The sequence below is a fragment of the Scyliorhinus canicula genome, chromosome 27 (assembly GCF_902713615.1).
Source record: "Scyliorhinus canicula chromosome 27, sScyCan1.1, whole genome shotgun sequence".
Lineage (NCBI taxonomy): Eukaryota > Metazoa > Chordata > Chondrichthyes > Carcharhiniformes > Scyliorhinidae > Scyliorhinus > Scyliorhinus canicula.
In genome coordinates, this window is record NC_052172.1 from 18,462,943 (window position 1) to 18,487,409 (window position 24,467).

The following is a 24,467-nucleotide window of genomic DNA, read 5'->3' on the forward strand; positions in this document are numbered from 1 at the left end:
AGATGGGCACTGTGGCTATCATCACGAGGGTGGCCTGATGGCAGTTAAGCGAATAGAACATAGTGCAGAAGGAGGCTATTCGGCCCATCGAGTATGCACCAACCCACTTAAGCCCTCACTTCCACCCTATCCCTGTAACCCAATAACCCCTCCTAACCTTTTTGGTCACTAAGGGTAATTTATCATGGCCAATCCACCTAACCTGCACATCTTTGGACTGTGGGAGGAAACCAGAGCACCCGGAGGAAACCCACGCAGACATAGGGAGAACGTGCAGACTCCGCACAGACAGTGACCCAGCAGGGAATCGAACCTGGGACCCTGACGCTGCGAAGCCACAGTGCTATCCACATGTGCTACCGTGTTGCCCAGAATGAGGCTGGGATTCTGCTCCTGTGCACCCCCGTGACTGGGAGATGTGTGTAATGGGCCAGCGCTTAGAAACTCCAAAGTGTATTATGATGTTCACCTGGCCTATACCCTTTATGTTGAATTTGGCAAGGATGAGCACTGCTGGTGTGATTCGTCAGACTTCCTAGACGCTTTTATCAAAACAAAGTTTATTATAGGAATGTAGTTAACAAAATTCTTGCTGTGGTTTATATATGTTATCAATTACAAGCTTAAAGAAAACACAACAGCTACAGTAATCTATGTGTATATAACTGTTAATGAATCCCCCCTTAGTAGCTGTTCCAATTCAATACAAAATCCAATAAACCAAAACCCCTTTGAAGGGCATGGCCCAGCACACTGTAATCTCACTTGAATGGAACTGGAGATTCTGATCCAGTTCCAACCAACAGATTCAAAACTCCTTCCGGAAAGCAACTCTAGCTTTAAAGTTACCACGGCAGTTTGCCACACCCAGTGTGGTTTCAGTTCACTGGAACAGCTTTAACATGAAAACAGGGCAACACTGCTTCTCTTCTGCAGTCCAGAACAACAAACTGAAACCCAAACACTAAACCTCCTCTGTCACCTGACAGCCCAGCTCCACCCACAAATGACATCACTGAAGCTGTGCTGCAGGTCATGTGGTAAGACTAGACATTTCTTAAAGGGACACTGCGTGACATGTGGGTGAAACTAAAACCTGTGGTGACTGATGCGCGTGCACAATCCATAGAATCCCACATTGCACAAAACATTGCTGTTTTTAAACCGTTTTGTTCCTGTGTTTGTTATCTTGCCCAGTTTGATGCTTGCGTTCTGCGGTGATGTAGAATGGCGGCCATTGTAGTACAGGAAGCTCTTGCACACAGCAAGCTTCCACCAGCATTGCAGGATACACATCAGCCAGGACATCACGGAGAAACCCCGCACCCTACTCCACTTCAGAGTAGTGCCCGCCTGAGACGGAAGACTTTAATGCCTCATCCAAAAGGTGGCATGTCAACAGTGCAACACTGCCTTGGGTACAGTCCGGGAAGAGCAAGCTAGATTTCTGTGCACGGAAGGCTATTTTGGGGGCTTTGTAGCCTGTGTCTTTAACCTAATGAGGAAGTTTATTCTTTTGGATTAAGATTAGAGACGACGTGCTGTATCTATTAAAATGTGTACAAACACCATTTGCAGGATCAGGCATAGCAAGCAAAGGTTTGCACACAAGTTAACCTAAATACCTCCGGTCTGGGATCTGTAATTAATATTCATTTCATTTCTTGCATTCCTTGTGATTGTCCATCCTGAGGTGTGTTTTTTTTTAGAAAATATTTCATTAAGGCATTTACAATTTTAAACAAAGATTCAACAAACACAAAAAAAACCACAAACACATACCCATCTCCCCCTCCCCCAAGCATAAACCCTAATTATCATGGCCCATATAACTACTGCATCTCACGGTTCTCCCTTCATTAGATTTCCTACCCTTATTTGTCACTTCCATGCCTCTCCCTTCCCCACCCTGGGGGTTGCTGACAGTCAATTTTCTTGAAGAAGTCGATGAACGGTTGCCACCTCGGAGCGAGCCCCTGTCGTGAACCCCTTAAGGCGAATTTAATTTTCTCCAACCTAAGAAACCCCGCCATGTCACTGACCCAGACACCCGACTTTGGAGGCTCCGAGTCCTTCCATCCCAACCGAATCCGTCTCCAGGCCACCAGGGAGGCATAGGCCAAAACGTCGGCCTCTCCTCCCACACACACACCACCACCCCCTCCCCATCCTGAGGTGTTTAAGGGGAAACCTCCATTTTGCAGGTGCAAACAAACTGCGTTCAAAGTTTAGCACTGCGTCACATGTCGTAGAATCTATGCTGCCGACAAATGTATGATATTTCTTAAATTGATGTGATACTTATTGCACTGACGTCTGAAATGCTCTTGAGTCCAGGTACAGAAGGCTTATGGAATGCTAGCCTTGGAGTTATAAGGCTTTTTACAACACGGAAAGCGACCGTTCGCCCCATCACCCCTGTGCCAGCCATCAAGCACCTAGAATCCATAGAATCCCTACATTCCAGAAGGAGGCCATTTAGCCCATTGGATTTGCACCGACCCTCCAAAAGAGCACCCTGTGTGGGCCCACTCCCCCGCCCTATTCCTGAAACTCCACCTGACCTGCACATCATTGGATACTAATGGGCATTTTTATCATGGCCAACCTGCACATCTTTGGAACGTTGGTGGAAATTGGAGCAACTCCAAGAAACCTGCAAATACACATACCTCCTTTTAATCCCATTTTCAAGCACTTGGCCTTGTATGCTATCAAATTTCAAGTGTTCAGGGGCAGCAGTGGTTACCACTGCTGCTTTAGGGTGCTGAGGTCCCAGGTACGATCCTGGCCCTAGGTCACTGTGTGGGTTTTGCCCCCACAACCCAAAGATATGTCGGGTAGGTGGATTGGCCACGCTAAGGGGCAGCAAGGTAGCATGGTGGTTAGCATAAATGCTTCACAGCTCCAGGGTCCCAGGTTCGATTCCCGGCTGGGTCACTGTCTGTGCGGAGTCTGCACGTCCTCCCCGTGTGTGCGTGGGTTTCCTCCGGGTGCTCCGGTTTCCTCCCACAGTCCAAAGATGTGCGGGTTAGGTGGATTGGCCATGCTAAATTGCCCGTAGTGTCCTACAAAAAGTAAGGTTAAGGGGGGGTTGTTGGGTTACGGGTATAGGGTGGATACGTGGGTTTGAGTAGGGTGATCATGGCTCGGCACAACATTGAGGGCCGAAGGGCCTGTTCTGTGCTGTACTGTTCTATGTTCTAAATTGGCCCTTAATTGGAAAAAATGAATTGGGTACTCTATTTTTAAAAATTTCAAGTGCTCATCTAAATACTACTGTCTCCTTCACTCGGGCAGTGAGTTATATCTTGAGGACTAGAATACAAGGGGGTAAAAATCAGGCTACACATATTCAAAACCTTGGTCAAACCGTGCCTGAAGCACTGAGAACTGTTCTGGGTACCTCTGTAATCTTAGGAACGATACCTTGGAGGGAGTGTGTATAGAATTACCAGACTGAGGTCTGGATTCTGAGGGTTAAATTATGTGGACGAATCACACAAACTGAAGAATTCTCTTCAATTTTAAATGTTTATGCTTATTGCCAGACCTGCTTATCAACACTTCCTGCTTCTATTTCAGAATTCCAAACTAGATGAACCAATTAATTGTTCACACTGAGCTTTATACTTGCAAAAAAAACAGGCATTGGGTGCAGCAGTTTTGAAGAAAATAAATCTTCACGTTATAAACAACCGAGCATATCCAAGCTAAAGGGTTTGCAGTATCATGGCAGCTTGGTACATGCAAATAAGGACAATTAACGCACAACCACTTAGCTGTTCTGAAGCATCAGCTGGGGAAAGTCATAATTGGTTTCTAAATGCTAATTGTTTGCTTTGATTTGCCCATTAGTGCAGCAGGTATTTACAATAAACTCACAACACTTGGAACGCAGCAATTCTATCTGGTATCCATGCCATTTAATTCCTGAACTGAATATATATGCTTTGAACTGAATTATGTATCCTTTTAAAATCTAAATTAAGTTGTCCAACTTTAAAGGCATCTTAACATCATAAGACTATGAGTCTTTTCAACTGTTAGGTTTCTTATGACAGATTTGTTAAGAATATAATTTAGGGCAGCATGTGGCACAGTGGTTAGCACTGCTGCCTCAGCTCCAAGCACCTGGGTTTGATTCTGGCCTTGGGTGACTGTGTGGAGTCTGCCCGTTCTTCCCGTGTCTCCGTCGGGTGCTCCAGTTTCCTCCCATAGTCCAAAGATGTGCAGGTTAGGTGGATTGGCCATGCTAAATTGCCCTAAGTGTCCAAAAGGTCGGGTGGGGTTACTGGATTACGGGGATGGGGTGGAGGCATGGGTTTAAGTAGGTGCTCTTTCCAAGGGCTGGTGTAGACACGATGGGACGTATGGCCTCCTTCTGCACTGTAAAATCTTATGTCTGATTCCAAGTGGGGTTTTATTTGCAGTCTAAAGGCTTGGGGCTGTTTAGCACAGGGCTAAATTGCTGCCTTTGAAAGCAGACCAGCAGCACGGTTCGAATCCCGGAACAGCCTCCCTGAACAGGCGCCGGAATGTGGCGACTAGGGATTTTTCACAGTAACTTCATTTGAAGCCTCCTCGTGACAATAAGCGATTTTCATTTCATTTCATTTCATTTGTAAATAACATGTCATCTTTGAAATGGGGGGGGGGTGGGGGTGAACACGAACAACGCCATTTTTGATGGGGGCATGTCACAGGCAAGAACGGGCGCCATCTTTGATGGGGGAATGGCACAAGCCCTAACAGGGCGCTATATTTGGTCGGGGAGTGTTCCAGAAAAAACTTGAGCGCCATCTTTGATCGGGGCGTGTCATTTTTGCTGGGGGCGTATCAGAGACAACAACGTGACGCCATCTTCGATGGGGGTGTGTCAGAGACAAGAATAGGGCGCCATCTTTGATAGGGGCGTATCAGAGACAAGAACAGGGCGCCATCTTTGCTGGGGGCATGCCAGAGACCAGAACGGCGCCATCTTCGATGGGGGTGTGTCAGAGACAATAACAGGGCGCCATCTTTGCTGGGGGCATGCCAGAGACGAGAGCGGCGCCATCTTTGATGGGGGCGTGTCATGGACAAGAACGGGACGCCATCTTTGATAGGGGCAAACAAGACCGCCGTCTGAATCCCGCCCACAGTGAGGAATAAGCAGGGCTGGGGCTGCCCAGGGAGAGTTTTTTTAAACAGCTCTGTTATGGAAGGGCCGCCGAGCAGCTTGTACGGCTCTTGCCCCCTGGTAGAGGACAGCTTCAGCCGCCTCTCCTCCCAGAGTAACATGTACGGCCTAAGCGCCGTGCCCAAGCCTGAGGGCGGCTGCGACCTGCTGACCGCCACCCTCAAAGGCAAGGTCATCTGCTTCAGGTACCAGAGCCTCCGACAGAAAATCCGCCCAGTGGCCAAGGAGGTGCAGTTCACCTATATCCCAGGTAATGCAGAGGCCCAGCTCTGTGCCCAGCCCCATCCCCACCCACTGTCCAGCCGGGCTGGCCCGAGGGTCATCTGGATGCTGACCAACAAGATTCCCAGCCACCAGTGAGCGGTTCCTCCTAGTGAGCAGTTCCTCCTTCCAGACCCACCAATGGCTTCCCGGGCCCCCTGCATCCCACCAATGGCTTTCCGGGCCCTCTGGGTCTCACCAATGGCTTCCCGGGCCCTCTGGGTCTCAGCAATGGCTTCCCGGGCCCTCTGGGTCTCACCAATGGATTCCCGGAACCTCTGGGTCTCACCAATGGATTCCCGGAACCTCCTGGACCCACCAATAGATTCCGGACCCTTTGGGACCCACCAATGGATTCCCGTGCCCTCTGGGTCCAACCAATAGATTCCCGGACCCTTTGGGACCCACCAATGGATTCCCGGACCCTCTGGGTCTCACCAATGGCTTCCCGGAACCTCTGGGTCTCACCAATGGATTCCCGGAACCTCCTGGACCCACCAATAGATTCCGGACCCTTTGGGACCCACCAATGGATTCCCGTGCCCTCTGGGTCCAACCAATAGATTCCCGGAACCTTTGGGACCTACCAATGGATTGCCGGAACCTCCCGGACCCACCAATGGATTGTCGACCTCCCGAACCCACCAATGGATTGCCGGAACCTCCCAGACTCACCAATGGATTGTCAGACCTCCCGAACCCACCAATGGATTGCCGGAACCTCCCGGACCCACCAATGGATTGTCGGACCTCCCGAACCCACCAATGGATTGCCGGAACCTCCCGGACCCACCAATAGATTCCCGGAACCTTTGGGACCCACCAATGGATTGCCGGAACCTCCCGGACCCACCAATGGATTGCCGGAACCTCCCGGACCCACCAATGGATTGCCGGAACCTCCCTTCCCACCACTGGATTCCCGGACCCTTTGCTTTGATTTGATTTATTATTGTCACATGTATTAGTATACAGTGAAAAGTATTGTTTCTTGCATGTTGTACAAACAATGCATAACGTACATAGGGGAAAGATAGAATTAGAGGGTATGCTGGGCACAGCTTGCAAGAAGTCGCCTCGCTCCGGCGCTATCTTGGAGAGCACCAAGATTCCCAGACCCTCTGGGACCCACCAATGGAATTCCGGACCCTCTGGGTTCCATCAGGTGGCACGGTGGCTAGCACCGCTGCCTCACAGCGCCAGCGACCCGGGTTCAATTCCGGTGTCTGTGTGCAGTTTGCATGTCAGTATGGGTTTTCTCCGGGTGCTCTGGTCCAAAGATGCACAGGTTAGGTGGATTGGCCATGATCAATGTGCCAGGTTAAGGGGATGGGACGGGGAATGAGCTTAGGTAGAGTGCTCTTTCGGAGGGTTGATGCAGACTCAATGGGCCTAATGACCTTCTCCTGCAATGTCGGGTATCAACAATCAATAGATTCCCAGACCCCCTTGGTTGCATCAATGGATTCCCAGACCCTCCCAATCCCATCAATGGATTCCCAGACCCTCCCAATCCCATCAATGGATTCCCAGACCCTCCCAATCCCATCAATGGATTCCCAGACCCTCCCAATCCCATCAATGGATTCCCAGACCCTCCCAATCCCATCAATGGATTCCCAGACCCTCCCAATCCCATCAATGGATTCCCAGACCCTCCCAATCCCATCAATGGATTCCCAGACCCTCCCAATCCCATCAATGGATTCCCAGACCCTCCCAATCCCATCAATGGATTCCCAGACCCTCCCAATCCCATCAATGGATTCCCAGACCCTCCCAATCCCATCAATGGATTCCCAGACCCTCCCAATCCCATCAATGGATTCCCAGACCCTCCCAATCCCATCAATAGATCCCCAGCCACTGATGACTGTTTCTTGGTGTTGGTCAGTCACCCAGAGTAAGCTAGAAATTCTTATCCACGTTGATCACAATCTATGAGCAGATGGATGCTTTGATTTTTTGATGTAAAATGGAGTTTATACGCAGACACGCAAGGAGATGTCAGGTCAGATTACCAAAAGCTTGGTCAAAGAGATGAGTATTAAGGAGTGTCTTAAAGGAAGAGAGAGAGGTTTAGGAAGAAAATTCCAGAACTTAGAGCCCAGACAGTTGAAGGCTTGCCCACCAATGATGGAACACGATTCAAAATTGGGAATGCCTAAAAGGCCGGAATTGGAGGAGCGCAGAGATCTCAGAGGGTCGTGGGGGCTGGAGGAGATTGAACCCATGTCAGCCAGTGAGCATAGGGGTGATGGGGGAAATGGTAAACTGGGGCAGCAGTGCTTTGGGTGATCGCAAATCTACAGCGGTTCAAATGTGGGAGACCAGCCAGGAGACCTGCATTTCTATAGCACCTTTTATGACCTCATGACGTTCCAAAGCAATGAAGTGTTTTTTCTTCAGCCGAAATGCTGCTGTAGGAAACTCAGCAATCATTTTCTACACAAGAAATCTCCCACAGACAGCAACAAGATAAATTACTAGATTGTCTTATTGTTGGTGCTGTTTGAAGCATGATTGTTGGCAAGGGGAACCCTCCCAAATAGTGGCCTTGTGACCTTTTGGGATCAGCCGAGAGGGCGGGCGATGTCTCACCCGAAAGACGTCACCACCAACAGTTCGGCACTCCCTCAGAGGGATGAGGAAGGTTGCCATGGGCACGAGGTTAGAATTATGAGAGTAGACGAGAGCGCTGGTGAGGCGAGACCATCTCGGGGGATATTGAGGGTAGAGTCGGGATATCCTGAGAAAGGGGGTGCCTTGGGATTGGAGCAGTGTGACGAGCAGCCAACCCGAAGCCTGTGCTCTGCGTCCGATTGAAAAATGAAGTGATTGAGAGCTCGATGTTGTGGAAATCTCCTAAGAACCTCACTTTTTAAATATCTTCCGTAGTTGACGCAGAAATCGTATCCATCGATGCTTTCAACAAATCTGCCCCAAAGCGAGGCTTAGTCGTTGGAATAACTTTTATTAAGGTGAGGTCACTGATGACGAGCAAATCTTCCTTGTTCAATCCCTTTCCCTCAGAGTAAAAGACACAAAAGAATTGACATTTCGTTTGCACCTTTCACAACTTCAGTACACCACAAAGCACTTCACACCCAGAGAAGTACAGCCACGCAGCCAATGAAGTGAAAAGTCTGAGATTCTGGGATCGTTTCCACTCTGAAATGTCTCTTTATGTTGTTGTGTTCCCCCTGCTCAGGATTCCGGTGATAAAGCAAGCCCGTTTCTCAACATCTACTGCGACTATGAGCCGGGATCGGAGTATAACTTGGACTCCATAGCACGTGAGTTAATGGCCGCGTCCGAATGATTCTGCCGGTTGAACGCGGGCGAGGGTTTCCCGTCTAGGCTGAGCGACGGCACCTCTTGACAGCCTGGCAGCCCCTCGGTGCAACGGTGGGCGTGTCATCTAGCTTCTGCGTTCCTCCGGAGTGTGTCTTGAACCCACGATCTCCTGACTGTGTCGCACCCTCGCCACAATGTTGACGCTTACAACGGGGGGGGGGGGGGGGGGGGGGGGGGGGGTTGGCGGGTGGGGTGGTGGGTGAGTGTCGAACTGGTAACACCAGCTCCCTGAGGAAAAAAATACCCGTGCTCCATGTTTACCAAGTTCTCTCCTTTTACATGGGACAGACATTAATCTATTTTGCTCCTGTTTGTTACAGAAAGCTGCCTCAACCTGGAGCTGCAGTTCACTCCATTCCAGCTTTGCCATGTGGAGTAAGTGCCCCTCCCACGTGTCTTCACTTCACAGCACATGGGCTGGATTCTCCGCAGCCCAATGCTGAAATCGCGGCCGGCGCGGGGGCGGAGAATCCATGTTGCCGTAAGAAATTGGGACCGGCGCCGCTTCCCTGATTGTGCAGGCCCCCGAAAGGCGGGGTACTCGGGGAGTGCGGCTTGCCGCCTGGGACCTACCTGCGACCATTGCCGGAGGCCCGGTCCGCCATCCTCCACTCCCGACCAGCCGAAGCCCCGACGGCGTGGAGTTAATGCACTCCAGCCGGTCGGAATACTAGCGTGGCGGCTGCAGATTCAGTCCACGGCCGCCCTGGTCCGGGGCGGGCCGATTGGAGGGTGGCGGGCGGGGGGGGAGGTGGCCTTATAGGTGGCCGGTAAATGCTTGTGCGGGGGTTGAGGGTCGGGCGCGCGGCCGATCGGGGGGGTTCTTTTTTGGGTCCAGCTCACAGTCCGACTCCGCCATGGAGCACAGCGTGGCCGCTGGAGGCCGCCGCCGCGCGCATGCACGGCCTCTGACCTGGAAACGCGGGGGGTCCGTAACTGCAGCAACAGCTGCAAGATCTACTCCGGGTCCCTGTTAGCCCCCTCAGGGCTGGGACCCATGTCCCTTTGATGCCAGTTTTTCTGGCGTTAAGCTACCGTTTTGACACTGGCGTGGGGACATAGTCCCAATTATGGAGAATCCAGCCCTTGTATTTGCGAGACTCTCTCCCTTCCTCCTGTATTTCTCCTCAGGTTAAAACGTCAACCCAAAGAAATGCAAATGAGTCCGACTGCCTTGCCCAGTCCTCGTATCCTGTATTAATCCAATAGCAAGAATGTGATCATCTCCCCTTTACCATCGTTCAAATCCCCCACCATCACTATCCCAGGGGTTACCATTGACCAGAACCTGAGCTGGATTAGCCTGATAAATACTGTGACAGGTCAAAGGCTGCGTATTCTGCGGAGAGTAACTCACCTCCTGACTCCCCAAAGCCTGTCCACCATCTATAAGGCACAAGTCAGGAGTGTGATGGAATACTCTCCACTTGCCTGGGTGAGCGCAGCTCCAACAACACTCAAGAAGCTCAACACCATCCAGGACAAAGGTCCCCAAGGAGGGGTCGTGGCATAATGGTACTGTTGCTGGCCTCGGAGATCCAGGTTCTAATCACACCATAGGATTGTTGATTGTTGTAAAAATACCCTCTAGGGCAGGAAATCTGCCGTCCTGATGCGGTCAGCCTACATGCGACTCCAGACCCCACAGCAATGGGGTTGACTCTTAAATGCCCTCAAACAGATGGGCAACAAATGCTGGCTTTGCCAGCAGCACCCACAAGAAATAATTTTTTAAAACGCCGCTTGAATCAGCAACTCATCCACCACCTTCAACGTCCACTCCCTCCGACAACGACACACAGTGGCAGCCATGTGTACAAGATGCACTGCAGCAACAGCAGAACCTTCCAAACCCAGAACCTCTACCACCGAGAAGGATGAGGGGCAGCAGACACATGGGGAACCCCACCACCTGGAGGTTCCCCTCTGAGTCACTCACCATCCCGACTGGGAAATATATCACCCGTTCCTTCACTGTCGCTGGGTCAAAATCCTGGAACTCCCTCCCAACACCACACAGGCTGCAGCCATTCAAGAAGAACAGTGGGCAGCACGGTAACACAGTGGTTAGCACAATTGCTTCACAGCTCCAGGGTCCCATGTTCGATTCCCAGCTTGGGTCACTATCTGTGCGGAGTCTGCACGTTCTCCCCGTGTGTGCGTGGGTTTCCTCCGGCTGCTCCGGTTTCCTCCCACAGTCCAAAGATGTGCGGGTTAGGTTCATTGGCCATGCTAAATTGCCCTTAGTGCCCAAAATTGCCCTTAGTGTTGGGTGGGGTTACTGGGTTATGGGGATAAAGTGGTGTGGACCTTGGGTAGGGTGCTCTTTCCAAGAGCCGGTGCAGACTCGATGGGCCAAATCACACCATATGCAGTCCTTCTGCACTGTAAATTCTATGAAAAAAAAAAAGATGGGTCACCACCACCTTCTCGAGGGCAATTAGGGATGGGCAATAAATGCCAGTGATGTCCAGACCCCATTAAATGATACTCTAAAAAATAATAATGTTGCTGCCCAGCTCTCCGTAGCTTTGCTTCGGACACAGGCCCCATTGGATCAATCCTAAACTAAAACCTATTGGCTGGTGCTGGGTGGCACAGTGGTTAGCAGTGCTGCCCTACAGCCAGGAACCTGGGTTCGATTCCAGCCTCGGGTGACTGTGCGGAGTCTGCACGTTCTCCCCGTGTCTGCGTGGGTTTCCTCCGGGTGCTCCGGTTTCCTCCCATAGTTCAAAGATGTGCAGGTTAGGTGGATTGGCCGTGTCCAGTCATGTACAGATTAGGTTACGGGGTAGGGCGGGTTGGACGGGGGGAGTGGACACGAGGTACAAAAAGCAGAGTGTAGCAGGTCAACACCCTCAACAAATGCCCGACATCCTGAGAATGTGGAGAAGGAAACTCGAAGGATTATCAGTTCAATCATTTGGGTTTCTTTTTTTTGTTTTTTAAATTTAGAGTGCACAATTTTTATTTCCAATTGGGGGCAATTTAGCGTGGCCAATCCACCTACCCTGCACATCTTTGGGTTGTGGAGGCTAAACGTGCAGACAAAACTTTTGGATTTCTAACCCAGTCTTCAATATCCCCTAAAGTACATAAACCTAGCAAACTAACGGCCTTCAAAGGTCCAACTGACCCTCAACACCCACTGCCTTCCGAGGGAGAGGATGCCTGATTCCTGTTGCTCAGTGTGTGAAAAATTACTTTGTAATTTCACTCCTAAATAACATTGGTTATTATCTCAGGATAGCAAGAGGCTGTCCTTTCTATTGGTGCGCCTGCCATGGCACAGATTTCACCCTCCTCTCTCTCTCTGTGTGTTCAAGGGTTCAGGAAAGAAGGCAGCGTGAGACCGTGTTCCTGCTCAGTGGCCACGACCATCAGATACATCTGTACAAAGAGGTGAACCCATCCCTTCAGATTCTATTTTGCCGGGGGCTCCATTTCGAATCTCCAATTACCCTTTTTCTCTCTCTCTCTCTCTCTCTCTCGCTTTCACAGAACGAGACTCTGCACCAGTTTGAGGAAAGGCCGACGGAATTTCTGTTCCCAGAGTTAACAGATCTACCCAGCCAGTAAGAGTTTAACAATCGTAGCGTTACGTTGCGTAGTATAGATGATATCTTTGGGGAGTGGGTTAACTGGGTAACACTCTGGCCTCTGAGTAGCGAAGGAATATTCTCTCCCATGTCTTAGATCAATATTTATCACTCTGGCAACATCAGTGAAAAACACATTACCTAATCAGCAATGACCTTGCTGTTTGCGGGAGCTTTACTGAGTGAAAATCAATTGTCGTGTTTCCTAGTTTAGAATAATGACGACACTGTGTTACAGTGTCCTCTCTGTGTTACAGTGTCCTCTCTGTGTTACAGTGTCATCTCTCTGTGTTACAGTGTCCTCTCTCTGTGTTACAGTGTCCTCTCTCTGTGTTACAGTGTCCTCTCTCTGTGTTACAGTGTCCTCTCTGTGTTACAGTGTCCTCTCTGTGTTACAGTGTCATCTCTCTGTGTTACAGTGTCCTCTCTCTGTGTTACAGTGTCCTCCCTCTCTGTGTTACAGTGCCCTCTCTCTGTGTTACAGTGCCCTCTCTCTGTGTTACAGTGCCCTCTCTCTGTGTTACAGTGTACTCTCTCTGTGTTACAGTGTCCTCTCTCTGTGTTACAGTGTCCCTCTCTGTGTTAGTGTTCTCTCTCTGTGTTACAGGTGTCCCCTCTCTCTGTGTTACAGTGTCTTCTCTCTGTGTTACAGTGTCTTCTCTCTGTGTTTACAGTGCCCTCGCTCTGTGTTACAGTGTCCTCTCTCTGTGTTACAGTGTCCGCTCTCTGTGTTACAGTGTCCTCTCTCTGTGTTACAGTGTCCTCTCTGTGTTACAGTGTCTTCTCTGTGCTACAGTGTCCTCTCTCTGTGTTACAGTGTCCTCTCTCTGTGTTACAGTGTCCTCTCTCTGTGTTACAGTGTCCTCTCTCTGTGTTACAGTGTCCTCTCTCTGTGTTACAGTGTCCTCTCTCTGTGTTACAGTGTCCTCATCTCTGTGTTACAGTGTCCTCTCTCGTGTTACAGGTGTCCTCTCTCTGTGTTACAGTGCCTCTCTCTGTGTTACAGTGTTCCTCTCTCTGGTTACAGTGTCCGCTCTGGTTAAGTTCCTCCCAGACTCTGTGTTACAGGACCCTCTCTGTGTTACAGTGTCCTCTGTCTGTTTGACGTTCTGTCGTGTTAAGTGTCCTCTCGCTGTGTTACAGGGTCCTTCTGTTTTACAGGGTCCTCTCTGTGTTACAGTGTCATCTCTCTGTGTTACAGTTTCCCCTTCTCTGTGTTACAGGTCCTCTCTCTGTTACAGTGTCCTCTCTCGGTTCAGTGTCCTTCTGTGTTCTTGTTCTTCTCTCTGTGTACAGTGTCCTCTCTCTGGTTCCCGTGCCCTCTCTCTGTGTACAGTTTCCTCTCTGTTACAGTGTTCCTATCTGTGTTACAGTGTCACCTCTGTGTTACAGTGTCATCTCTCTGTACAGGTCCCCTCTGTGTTACGGTCCTTCTCTGTGTTACAGTGTCCTGTCTCTGTTACAGTGTCCTCTCTCTGTGTTACAGTGTCCTCTCTCTGTTTACAGTGTCTCTCTCTGGGTTACAGTTCCTCTCTCTGTTACAGTGTCCTCTCTCGGTGTTACAGTGTCCCTCTCTGTGTTACAGTGTCCTCTCTCTGTGTTACAGTGTCCTCTCTCCTGTGTTACGTGTCCCTCTCCTGTGTTACAGTGGCCTCTCTCTTGTTACAGTGTCCTCTCTCTGTGTTACAGTGTCATCTCTCTGTGTTACAGTGTCCTCTCTCTGTGTTACAGTGCCTCTCTCTGTGTTACAGTGTCCTCCTCTCTGTGTTACAGTGTCCCTCTCTCTGTTTACAGTGTCCTCTCTCTGTGTTACAGTGTCCGTCTCTGTTACAGTGTCCTCTCTCTGTTTACAGTGTCCTCTCTCTGTGTTACAGTGTCCTCTCTCTGTTACAGTGTCCTCTCTCTGTTTACAGTGTCCGCTCTCTGGTTACATGTCGTCTCTCTCTGTGTTACAGTGTCCTCTCTCTGTGTTACAGTGTCCTCTCTCTGTGTTACAGTGTCCTCTCTCTGTGTTACAGTGTCCTCTCTCTGTGTTACAGTGTCCTCTCTCTGTGTTACAGTGTCCTCTCTCTGTGTTACAGTGTCTTCTCTCTGTGTTACAGTGTCCTCTCTCTGTACAGTGTCCTCTCTCGTGTTACAGTGTCCTCTCTCTGTGTTACAGTGTCCTCTCTCTGTGTTACAGTGTCCTCTCTGTTACAGTGTCTTCTCTGTGTTACAGTGTCCTCTCTCTGTGTTACAGTGTCCTCTCTCTGTGTTACAGTGTCCTCTCTCTGTTACAGTGTCCTCTCTCTGTGTTACAGTGTCCTCTCTCTGTGTTACAGTGTCCTCTCTCTGTGTTACAGTGTCCTCTCTCTGTGTTACAGTGTCCTCTCTCTGTGTTACAGTGTCCTCTCTCTGTGTTACAGTGTCCTCTCTCTGTTACAGTGTCCTCACTCTGTGTTACAGTGCCTCTCTCTGTGTTACAGTGTCCTCTCTCTGTGTTACAGTGTCCTCTCTCTGTGTTACAGTGTCCTCTCGTGTTACAGTGTCCTCTCTCTGTGTTACAGTGTCCTCTCTCTGTGTACAGTGTCCTGTCTGTGTTACAGTGTCCTCTCTCTGTGTTACAGTTCCTCTCTCTGTGTTACAGTGTCCTCTCTCTGTGTTCCAGTGTCCTCACTCTGTGTTACAGTGTCCTCTCTCTGTGTTACAGTGTCCTCTCCTGTGTTAGTGTCCTCTCTGTGTTACAGTGTCCTCTGTCTGTGTTACAGTGTACTCTCTCTGTGTTACAGTGTCCTGTCTGTGTTACAGTGTCCTCTCTCTGTGTTACAGTGTCCTCTGGCTTGACGTGGTCAATATTCCGGACTCGACCAGGCGGCTGACTGCTTTTGGCTGTCAGAATGGATTTGTGGGAATTTCCCATGTGGATCAGGACTCTAAAGGTTGGAAATGGCCCATTGCAAATCGCATTAAAATAACAAGGCCCCATCCCTCCCTTGTCACCAATGCTGTCGACCATGTTTCAGGTCCTCGGGTGTCGAGCTCTGGGACACTCTCTCAGTCTCATTCTCTCTCGCGCAATAAGCCTCTTCCATTAAATACTATCTTTGAAAAGCTTGTCCATTTCTTGATGAAACCTGGAAATAGTGTCCATTCCTGTTACATTGTGAATTTTCCTTGCGTGTTTTTCACAGTAAAGGTGCTCGGCAAATGCTCAATGTTGCCGAGCATATTGGTTCCCTCACCTTGTCTAATTTATCTATTTTTTTTCTTTCACTCTCTTTCCCTTCTTCTTTCTCTTTTCTCCCTCTCGCCCCCTCCCTCCCGCCCCCTCCCTCCCTCCTGCCCATTCCCACTCTCTCCTTCTCCCCCTCTTTCCCCTGCGCCTTCTTTATTCCTGCTCTCTTTTTTACCCACTCTCTCTCTCTATTCCCACTCTCTCTTTATTCCCTCTCTTTGTCTTTATCCCCGCTCTCCCTCTTTATTCCCTCTCTTCCTTTTTATCCCCACTCTCCCTCTCCCCCTCCCTCTTCCACACCTCTCTCCCTCTTCCCTCCCTTCCCCCTCTCCCTCTTTCCCCCCTCTCCCTCTTTCCCCCTCTCCCCCTTTCCCCCTCTCCCCCTTGCCCCCTCTCCCCCTTGCCCCCTCTCCCCCTTGCCTCTCTCTCCCCCTTGCCTCTCTCCCCCCCTTGCCTCTCTCTCCCCCTTGCCTCTCTCTCCCCCTTGCCTCTCTCTCCCCCTTGCCCCTCTCCTCCCCCTTGCCCCCTCTCTCTTGCCCCCTCTCCCTCTTGCCCCCCATCTCCCTCTTGCCCCCTCTCCCTCTTGCCCCCTCTCCCTCTTGCCCCCTCTCCCCCTTGCCCCCTCTCCCCCTTGCCCCCTCTCCCCCTTGCCCCCTCTCCCCCTTGCCCCCTCTCCCCCTTGCCCCCTCTCCCCCTTCCCCCTCTCCCTCTTCCCCCCTCTCTCCCTCTTCCCCCCTCTCTCCCTCTTCCCCCCCTCTCCCTCTTCCCCCCCTCTCCCTCTTCCCCCCCCCTCTCCCTCTTCCCCCCCTCTCCCTTTCCCCCCCTCTCCCTTTCCCCCCCTCTCCCTTTCCCCCCCTCTCCCTCTTCCCCCCCTCTCCCTCTTCCCCCCCTCTCCCTCTTCCCCCTCTCTCCCTCTTCCCCCTCTCTCCCTCTTCCCCCTCTCTCCCTCTTCCCCCTCTCTCCCTCTTTCCCCCTCTCTCCCTCTTCCCTCTCCTTATACCCCCTCTTTCCCCCCACTCTTTTGCTCTCTCTCTCCCCCTCCCTCTTTACCCCCCACTCCCACTTCCCCCCCCCACTCCTATTCTTTTTCACTCCCTCCCTGTCTTTCTGTATATTTCTCTCTCTCTCACTCTCTCTCTCTTTTCTCTCTCACTCTCTCTCTCTCTCTCCTCTCACACACTCTCTCTCTCTCTCTATTACAAGCACAGTTGTTCTGCAGAGTTGGAATATACAACAGGATGGGCCGATTTCAACAGTTCTGCTCTTCAGGTTACCTACTGACAGCAGTGAGGGCTATTCAACCGGGGGCTGCAGAACGAGTATCGGTGAGTGAGTAGCCGTCGATATATATATATATTTTTTTAAGTATTTTTCAAATTTTTAGCATTTTAACATATTACAAAACAAAATGAATACATTACATCCCCAAATACAATAACCCACCCCCCCCCCCCCCCCCCAAAACAGTTGGCGGTACTAGCTCTCTAAAATGCAAAATAAACAAACCCCATTTCTCGTGGAACCTCTCATGTTTCTCCCCTTCGGGCAAATGTTACCTTCTCACCCCCCCCCCCCCCCCCCCCCCCCCCCCCCCCAGCCACGCCGAGGTACAGGGTGGAGAAGCTGACCTCCACCTAAACAGAAACTGCCTGCGAGCGATCAACGAGGTAAAGACATCTGCCCCCCCCCAGTTCCTGTCCGGCAGGTCCGACACCCCGAATATGGACCCCAGGGGAGCCGTGGATTTAGTCATATGCAGGACCTGTCCTCTGTAAGGAAAAGGAGCATGTCCAGGAATGAGGCTGTGTTTTCAATTAAACAAAAGCCTGGGGGAACAGTAGTTCCCTCGCGCATTCTCCATGGCAACACCTTGACCAATCAGGGTTGATTTGGCAACCAGTCAGCGCCCCTTTTTTCATGCAGTATAAATTGTGGCTCCCTTTGAAATTTGGTATTCTTGCATCTGTTCTGATGAGTCCAAGGCAAAAAGCTTTGACAACGTGTCTCTTATTTTCGCAACAATTTCATATTGCATTGGAAATTATGCCAGGTTGAAAAGTAAATACTCAAATACCTTGAAGCTCTGTTTCTCTCTCTCTCTCTCCGTATTTGATGCAGATTCTGACGCTGGTGCAGGTGGCGACACTTTGGAAGACTATAACCTGTTGGTGACCTCCACAATCGAGCTCTCAGTTGTTTACAGGTTAGTACTCGAGTCTTGTTGATAGAAAAGGATGGGCACAAAGAGGCCACTGAGGTTGGTGCATCACAGGCCATCAATGGTATTGGTTACCGGGGAACCTGATATATATTCCTCTGCCTTCTCCAAGTAACCCTATGATATACCTGCCTGGATGTTATTTGCTGGGGACAATTCGTTACCCCCATGCTACTTGAGGATTATGAGCTCCCCTAATGAGAGCGGGAGGGGGGGGTTGGGGGCAACCATTCGCTGTACAGCTGTATTAATAGAGCTGGCCAGTGCGCTACCGGCTAGAGAGGGAACCAGTAGCCAACTACTGGCCTTGTATGCATATTCTTGTAAATAAGCTTACTTTCTGCTTGACTCTACAAACTCGTGCTGGACCCTACAAATGCTTTCATATAGAATCCCTGCAGTGCCGAAGGAGGCCATTCGGGCCATCGAGACTGCACCTACCCTCTGAAAGAGCACTCTACCTCGGTCCACTCCCCCGCCCTATGCCTGTAGTCCTACTTAACCCACATGTCTTTGGGCTGTGGGAGGAAGCCGGAGCGCCCGGAGGAAACCCATGCAGACACTGGGAGAAGGTGCAGACTCCGCACAGACAGTCACCCGAGGCCGGGTCCCCGACGCTGTGAGGCAGCAGTGCTAACCGCTGAGCCATGGTGCCGTCCCACGATTGAGGCTGCCCCTGCCGCACTCTGTGAGGCAGCACATTTGCCAATTACCAGAAATCTGGGCTCCTCTACTCTTTCCATTAATGGGAACACTTTCTCCCTCTCACGATTCTGAGCGCCTCAATCAAATTTCCTCCCAACCTCCTCTTCTCCAAGGAAAACAGCCCCAAATTCTCCAATCTATCATTTGCAACTGAAATCCCTCATTGCTGGATCCATTCTCATGAATCTTTTTTTTTCTGTGCCCAACATCTTCAGGAATACTGAAAGGCATCGGCATTCAGAATAAACGCCTTGGGACCAACTTTTTTTAAAATTTAGAGTACCCAATTGATTTTTCCAATTAAGGGGCAACTTAGCGTGGCCAATCCACCTACCCTGCACATTTTTGGGTTGTGGGGGTGAAACCCACGCAGACACGGGGAGAATGTGCAGACTTCACACGGACAGTGACCCAGGGCCAGGATCGAACCCGGGACCTCGGCACCGTGAGGCAGCAGTGCTAACCACTACGCCGCCGTGCTGCCCGCCCTTGGGGCCAACTTACCCTCTAATTTTTTTTGGCGGGAGTTTACTCTCTCTTGTAGGGTTGTAAGGCTGGGGAGATCACACAGATGGAGAGAGGACGAGACCGTGGAGGGCTCTAGCCCCATTTCCTCAGGCTTTCCAGCCTTTGTATTGACTTCCCCCTCTTTCTAATTGCAGGGATGTGCTGAAGAACGGTCTCAATGACCAGGCCATTCTGCCAGAGAGTGATCAGTATGACAGTGTCCTCTGTGCACTGGTAACCGATGTGGACTTTGACGGGGTGAAGGAGGTTCTGCTCGGCACCTACGGGCAGGTAATGAAGTCATCCTCCAAGCCTGGCCTCGATTTCCATTGATGGCCATGAGTTCAGCTGGCTGAGCCCTAAAGCTCTGGAAAAACTCCCATCCTCTACTTCTCCCCTCCTTTCTCCTACTCTTTTTTCTTAAATTTAGAGTACCCAATTCTTTTTTCCCAATTAAGGGGCAATTTAGCGTGGCCAATCCACCTACGCTGCACATCTTTGGGTTTGTTGGATGTGAGACCCACGCAAACACGGGGTAGAATGTGCAAACTCCACACGGGCAGTGACCCGGGGCCAGGATAAAACTCTCCTCATTGGTGCCCTGAGGCCACAGTGCTAACCACTGCATCAACGTACCGCCCCTCTTATCTCCTACTCACATATGCTCCTTAGAACCTACATCTCTGGCCAAGGGTTTAGTCATGTGCCTTAATATCACTTTATGTGACTCCTGTGAAGTGCCTTGGGGCCATTACCACATTATAGGTGCTATATATATATTTTTTAAAAACTTTTCCCATTAAGGGGCAATTTAGCGTGGCCAATCCACCTAATCTGCACATCTTTGGGTTGTGGGGGGCGAAACCCACACAGACACGGGGAGAATGTGCAAACTCTACACGGACTGTGACCCGGGGCCGGGATCGAACCCGGGTCCTCGGCGCTGTGAGGCAGCAGTGCTAACCACTGTGCCACCGTGCCCAACCTGGAAGATCATGTGATGAAAACTCTATTAATCTGAGCAGAGTCTGTGAGTTCGCCAAGGGGCTGTTTTTTTAAAATTTCAGCTGTTTTTCTCTCTTGGCAGGAGCTACTCTGTTACAAATCCTGCACTGGCGGGGCTCCGGACCCAGAGGCCATGGAATCGGGACTTGCCCCCCGACTCCAAGGGGAATTCCGGCTCCTGTGGAGAAGAAGCTTCCAGAGCCCCCTGCTGTCCATGGCCTACGTCGACCTGACTTGTGACGGCCTCTGTGAGCTCGCCGTCGAGTCACTGAAAGGGCTGCACATTTTGCAGGTAAGCCATGGTCCCTTTCCCCTCCATCCTCCGACCCACCTCAGCTGCTTATTCTTCCACCAAACACGTCGTCCCAAAAGGGATGGTCCCATCCAAGAGAGCTAGCACCAGCTCAGAAATGATGGGCCGAAAGGCCCCATACCGGGGCTGTAGATCCTTGGATTGTATTATCAGCGAGAGATGGACAATGGCGTCTTTGATTGATATTGTCCCATCCTTGACTGCTGTTGTAGACATTATATGGGAGACACATCGGGACAAAAGGAGGCCATTCGGCCCCCTCGAGATGTATTTCTCTTCGTTCATGGTTTCGTAACCCTTAATACCCTCTCCCATCGAAAATCTATCTCCGTTTTGACATTTTCCATCAGAAGGGTGAACGGTGATCTGAGCGAGGTGTATAAAATACTAAAAGGGATTGATAAAGTAAACGTTGACCAAATGTTCCCCCTGGTGGGGCAATCTAGAACGAGAGGTCACAGATATAGGTTGAGAGGCGGTAGTTATAGAACTGAGATGAGGAGGAACTGCTTCTCGCAGAGGGTGGTGAATTTGTGGATCTCGCTGCCCCACAGTGCGGTGGATTCTAGTCATTAAAGAAGGAGGTAGATATATTTCTGATTTTAAAATCAGGTTAAAGGGATTATGGGGAACAGGTGGGGCGGTGGATTTGAGACCATGAAGAGATCAGCCATGATCTAATTGAACGGCGGAGCAGGAGCGAGGGGGGTGAATTGCGCTGCTCCTAATTCCTATGATCTATTACCACCTCCAGCCTCGGCAACTTCTTGGGAGGAGTGAGTTCCACATTTCCACTCCCTTTTTATGTGAAGTGTTCCCTAACGTCCCTTCTGAATGACCTAAATCTAACTTTAGCCACTTATTCTGACCCCCACTGGAGAAACGTTTAACTTGTATATACCCTATACGGAGGGTGTTTGCTATGCAGAGAGGCTGAATAGTCTCTACCGTTTTCATTAGAACAACAGAGGTTGAAGGGTGACCTGATAAGAGGTCTACAAGATTATGAGGGGCAAGGATAGAGTGGATGGGCAGGCACTCTTTCCCAGGGTGGAGGGGTCAGTCACCAGGGGGCATAGGTTTAAGGTCCGTGGGGCAAACTTTAGAGATGTGCGAGGCAGGTTTTTTTACACAGAGGGTAGTGAGTGCCTGGAACACGTTGCCAGGGGAGGTTGTGGAAGCAGATACATTAACGGCGTTCAAAAGGCATCTCGACAAATACATGAATAGGATGGGTATAGAGGGATACGGCACTAGGGCTTTTTGCCAAGGGTGGTATCATGACCAGTACAGGCTTGGAGGGCCGAAGGGCCCGTTCCTGTTCTGTATTGTTCTTTGTTCTAGACTCCTATTAATCGTATACAGATTGATTAGATCACCTTTCAGCTTCTATGCTGGAGAGACTACAAGCTTAGTTTGGGCAAGTGTCAGAGTTCAGCTCAGCCTTGATCTAATTGAATGGTGGAAACCCCCCCCCCAAAAAAAACCCGGTCGAGACCGAGCAGCAAAATGGATGCCAAGTGATGTTCATTAAACATAGTCTACCTCTCTGTTGTGTGTTGCAGCACAGTCTAACCCAGACGGCCAGCCTCATCTTGCAGAGGCTTCGCTCCAGAGCGTCGGCCCTGGAGAAGAGTTTGGCACAGATCCCGGCCGGCGTGGAGCTCGCCGAGCCCGACCCCGAGATGCAGGCGGCAGAAGATCCGGACGGCTTGGCAAGGACTGATCGGGAGGAGGTAGCAGAAAGCAACGGCTGAAGTGAAACCCACTGAGCTGTTGTGGCTGATTTAAGATGCACCCCCCCCCCCTCCTCCCCACCCACCCTGCACACATCTCCCCTCGGATTTGTCGCATTTTTACCCCACTCGACAGGGTGCCCTCGAGCATTCTTTGAAACAAAAGCAGTGTTGATAAACTTAAAGGCGATGGGGTAGTTTATCACCCTTGTGTTTGGAGGGGTTTAGCAGGAGACAGGTGGGGTGTTGGTATTGAAGTGCCCACGTCCCACCCCACACCATGTGTTGCCTCAACTCAACTTTGCCAAGGTGGCTGAAGATGGGAGCAAGGGATTGTGGGAGATTCACATTGCTGCCATCGAAGTGGGCAATGATTTCTATTCTGCCATCTTGTACTTCAGCCACTTTACTTCAACAGAATGTGAAGATGCGTCCCACAGCACCTCTTGGCAGCGTCCGAATATCCAGATTTTACCACCCCTTTGTTTTTCCAAATGAAGTTGCTGCACGTTTGATTCCTCCACGGTTTTAGGTCTGTGACCATCGCACCTTCCGCAGGCCCTCGAGATTGTGGGAACAAATCCACTGCGCACACATCAAACTTGACGCTCCCGGTGCAGTACTGAGGGAGTGCTGCACTGCTGGAGTTGCCAGCTTTTGGATGAGACGTTGTATCGAGGCTCCAGTGGAAGAGCCCGCGGCCACTATTTCAAAGAGGGAGTGCGGGAGATCTCCTCGGTGACCTCTCCACCGACAGCGCTGAAAATTGATGATAGCATTGCTATCTGTGGGAGCTTGTGCGAAACGTGGCTGCTGTTTTCCCTCATTAAAGCAGTGATTGCATTTTTTTAAAAAAGCGTTAGCTGTGGGATATCCTGAAACCATGAGGGGGTGCTTTAAAAACGGCAGTGGGGCGGCACAGTGGCGCAGTCCGCACGGCGCTGAGGATCCGGGTTCGATCCCAGCCCTGGGTCACTGTCCGTGTGGAGTTTGCACATTCTCCCCGTATCTGTGTGGGTCTCACCCCCACAACCCAAAGATGTGCAGGGTAGGTGGATTGGCCACGATAAATTGCCCCTTAATTGGGAAAACAAAGGAATTACACTAAATTTATTTTTTTTAAACGGCAGTGTTGTGAAATTGAAATGCCTCGGAAACCTCGAGTAGGATTTTGATCGTTTATTCCAGCGAGGGAGAGCGTGTCTCGGTCAGTCTGACTCAGTACACTGCCAGCACTGTCTTTTATGCATTTAGTTCTTTGGTGACTGAGGATGTGTTCTCGGTCAAGTAGGCTCACAATCTATCACAATAGCCGCAAAAGTGTTTCAGATTGACAGCCCCGTTTTTGCTGTGTATCTTATAGAATTCCAGGGACTGACACCTCTCACAATCTACCATGGCAAAGTGCCGTCACCCAACTGTAACTGACTCCTCTCTATCCACAATTGCTGGGATCGCCCCAGCTTTGGGCTAGTTTTGGCTGTGTCCTTTGCCTAGGCTAACGTATGTCAAGTATCCCAGCAGCCTTTGCTTTACAGGCTGCAACCCGATAGCCCCTCTCCTGGCTAAAACTGCTGCTGCTGCCACACTGCCTCTGCTATCCTGGGTTCCCTTTGCTAATCCATGACAAACACCTAGTACACTCTTAACAGCAAGTCAAGCCTTTTCCGTGAACATTGTAGAAATGGCACTCATTCTGTTGTCAACAGATTTAAAATTGTTAACAGGAATAAAAAAATAAATTTTGAATTTTCCGCAGTTTTTAAAAAAATGTTTTTATTACAAACATTTATCAAAACAGGTTACAACACATGAACACCCCGAGAAACATCCTTCCCAACAATCATCTGTACAGTCTGTACAAATTCTTTCCCCTTTTTTAACCCCCCCCCACGACAAACAACTCTTCAAAATTTGATTTATTATTGTCACATGTATTAGTATGCAGTAAAAAGTATTGTTTTTTGAATGCTGTACAAACAATGCATACTGTACATAGGGAAGGAAGGAGAGGTTGCAGAATATAAGCATAGAACGAGAGTAAAAGATACAATTAGTGGGTATGCTGGACATAGCTTGCAAGACGTCGCCTCGCTCCAGCGCCATCTTGGAATTGTGGACACAAAGAAAATTACAGCACAGGAACAGGCCCTTCTGCCCTCCCAGCCTGCGCCGATCCAGATCCTTTATCTAATCTGTTGCCTATTTTCCAAGGTCTACTTCTCTCTGTTCCCCGCCCGCTCATATATCTGTCCAGATGCATCTTAAATGATGCTATCGTGCCCGCCTCTACCACCTCCGCTGGCAAAGCGTTCCAGGCACCCACCACCCTCTGCGTAAAAAAACTTTCCACGCACATCTCCCTTAAAC

The 24,467-nt window shown here is 50.3% G+C and overlaps 1 protein-coding gene across 1 annotated transcript; it reads left to right on the forward strand.

Annotated features, from left to right (window-relative positions):
* The first annotated feature begins 5,092 nt into the window (after positions 1–5,092).
* On the forward strand, positions 5,093–23,855 carry kptn (kaptin (actin binding protein)). The gene is made up of 12 exons (XM_038786026.1): positions 5,093–5,432; positions 8,342–8,424; positions 8,655–8,739; positions 9,121–9,175; positions 12,127–12,202; positions 12,302–12,375; positions 15,208–15,317; positions 16,822–16,938; positions 17,732–17,816; positions 19,199–19,334; positions 20,131–20,340; positions 21,927–23,855. Exons 1-12 carry the CDS (start codon positions 5,201–5,203, stop codon positions 22,116–22,118), a joined length of 1,455 nt encoding a protein of 484 aa, XP_038641954.1. The 5' UTR covers positions 5,093–5,200; the 3' UTR covers positions 22,119–23,855.
* Positions 23,856–24,467: the final 612 nt, after the last annotated feature.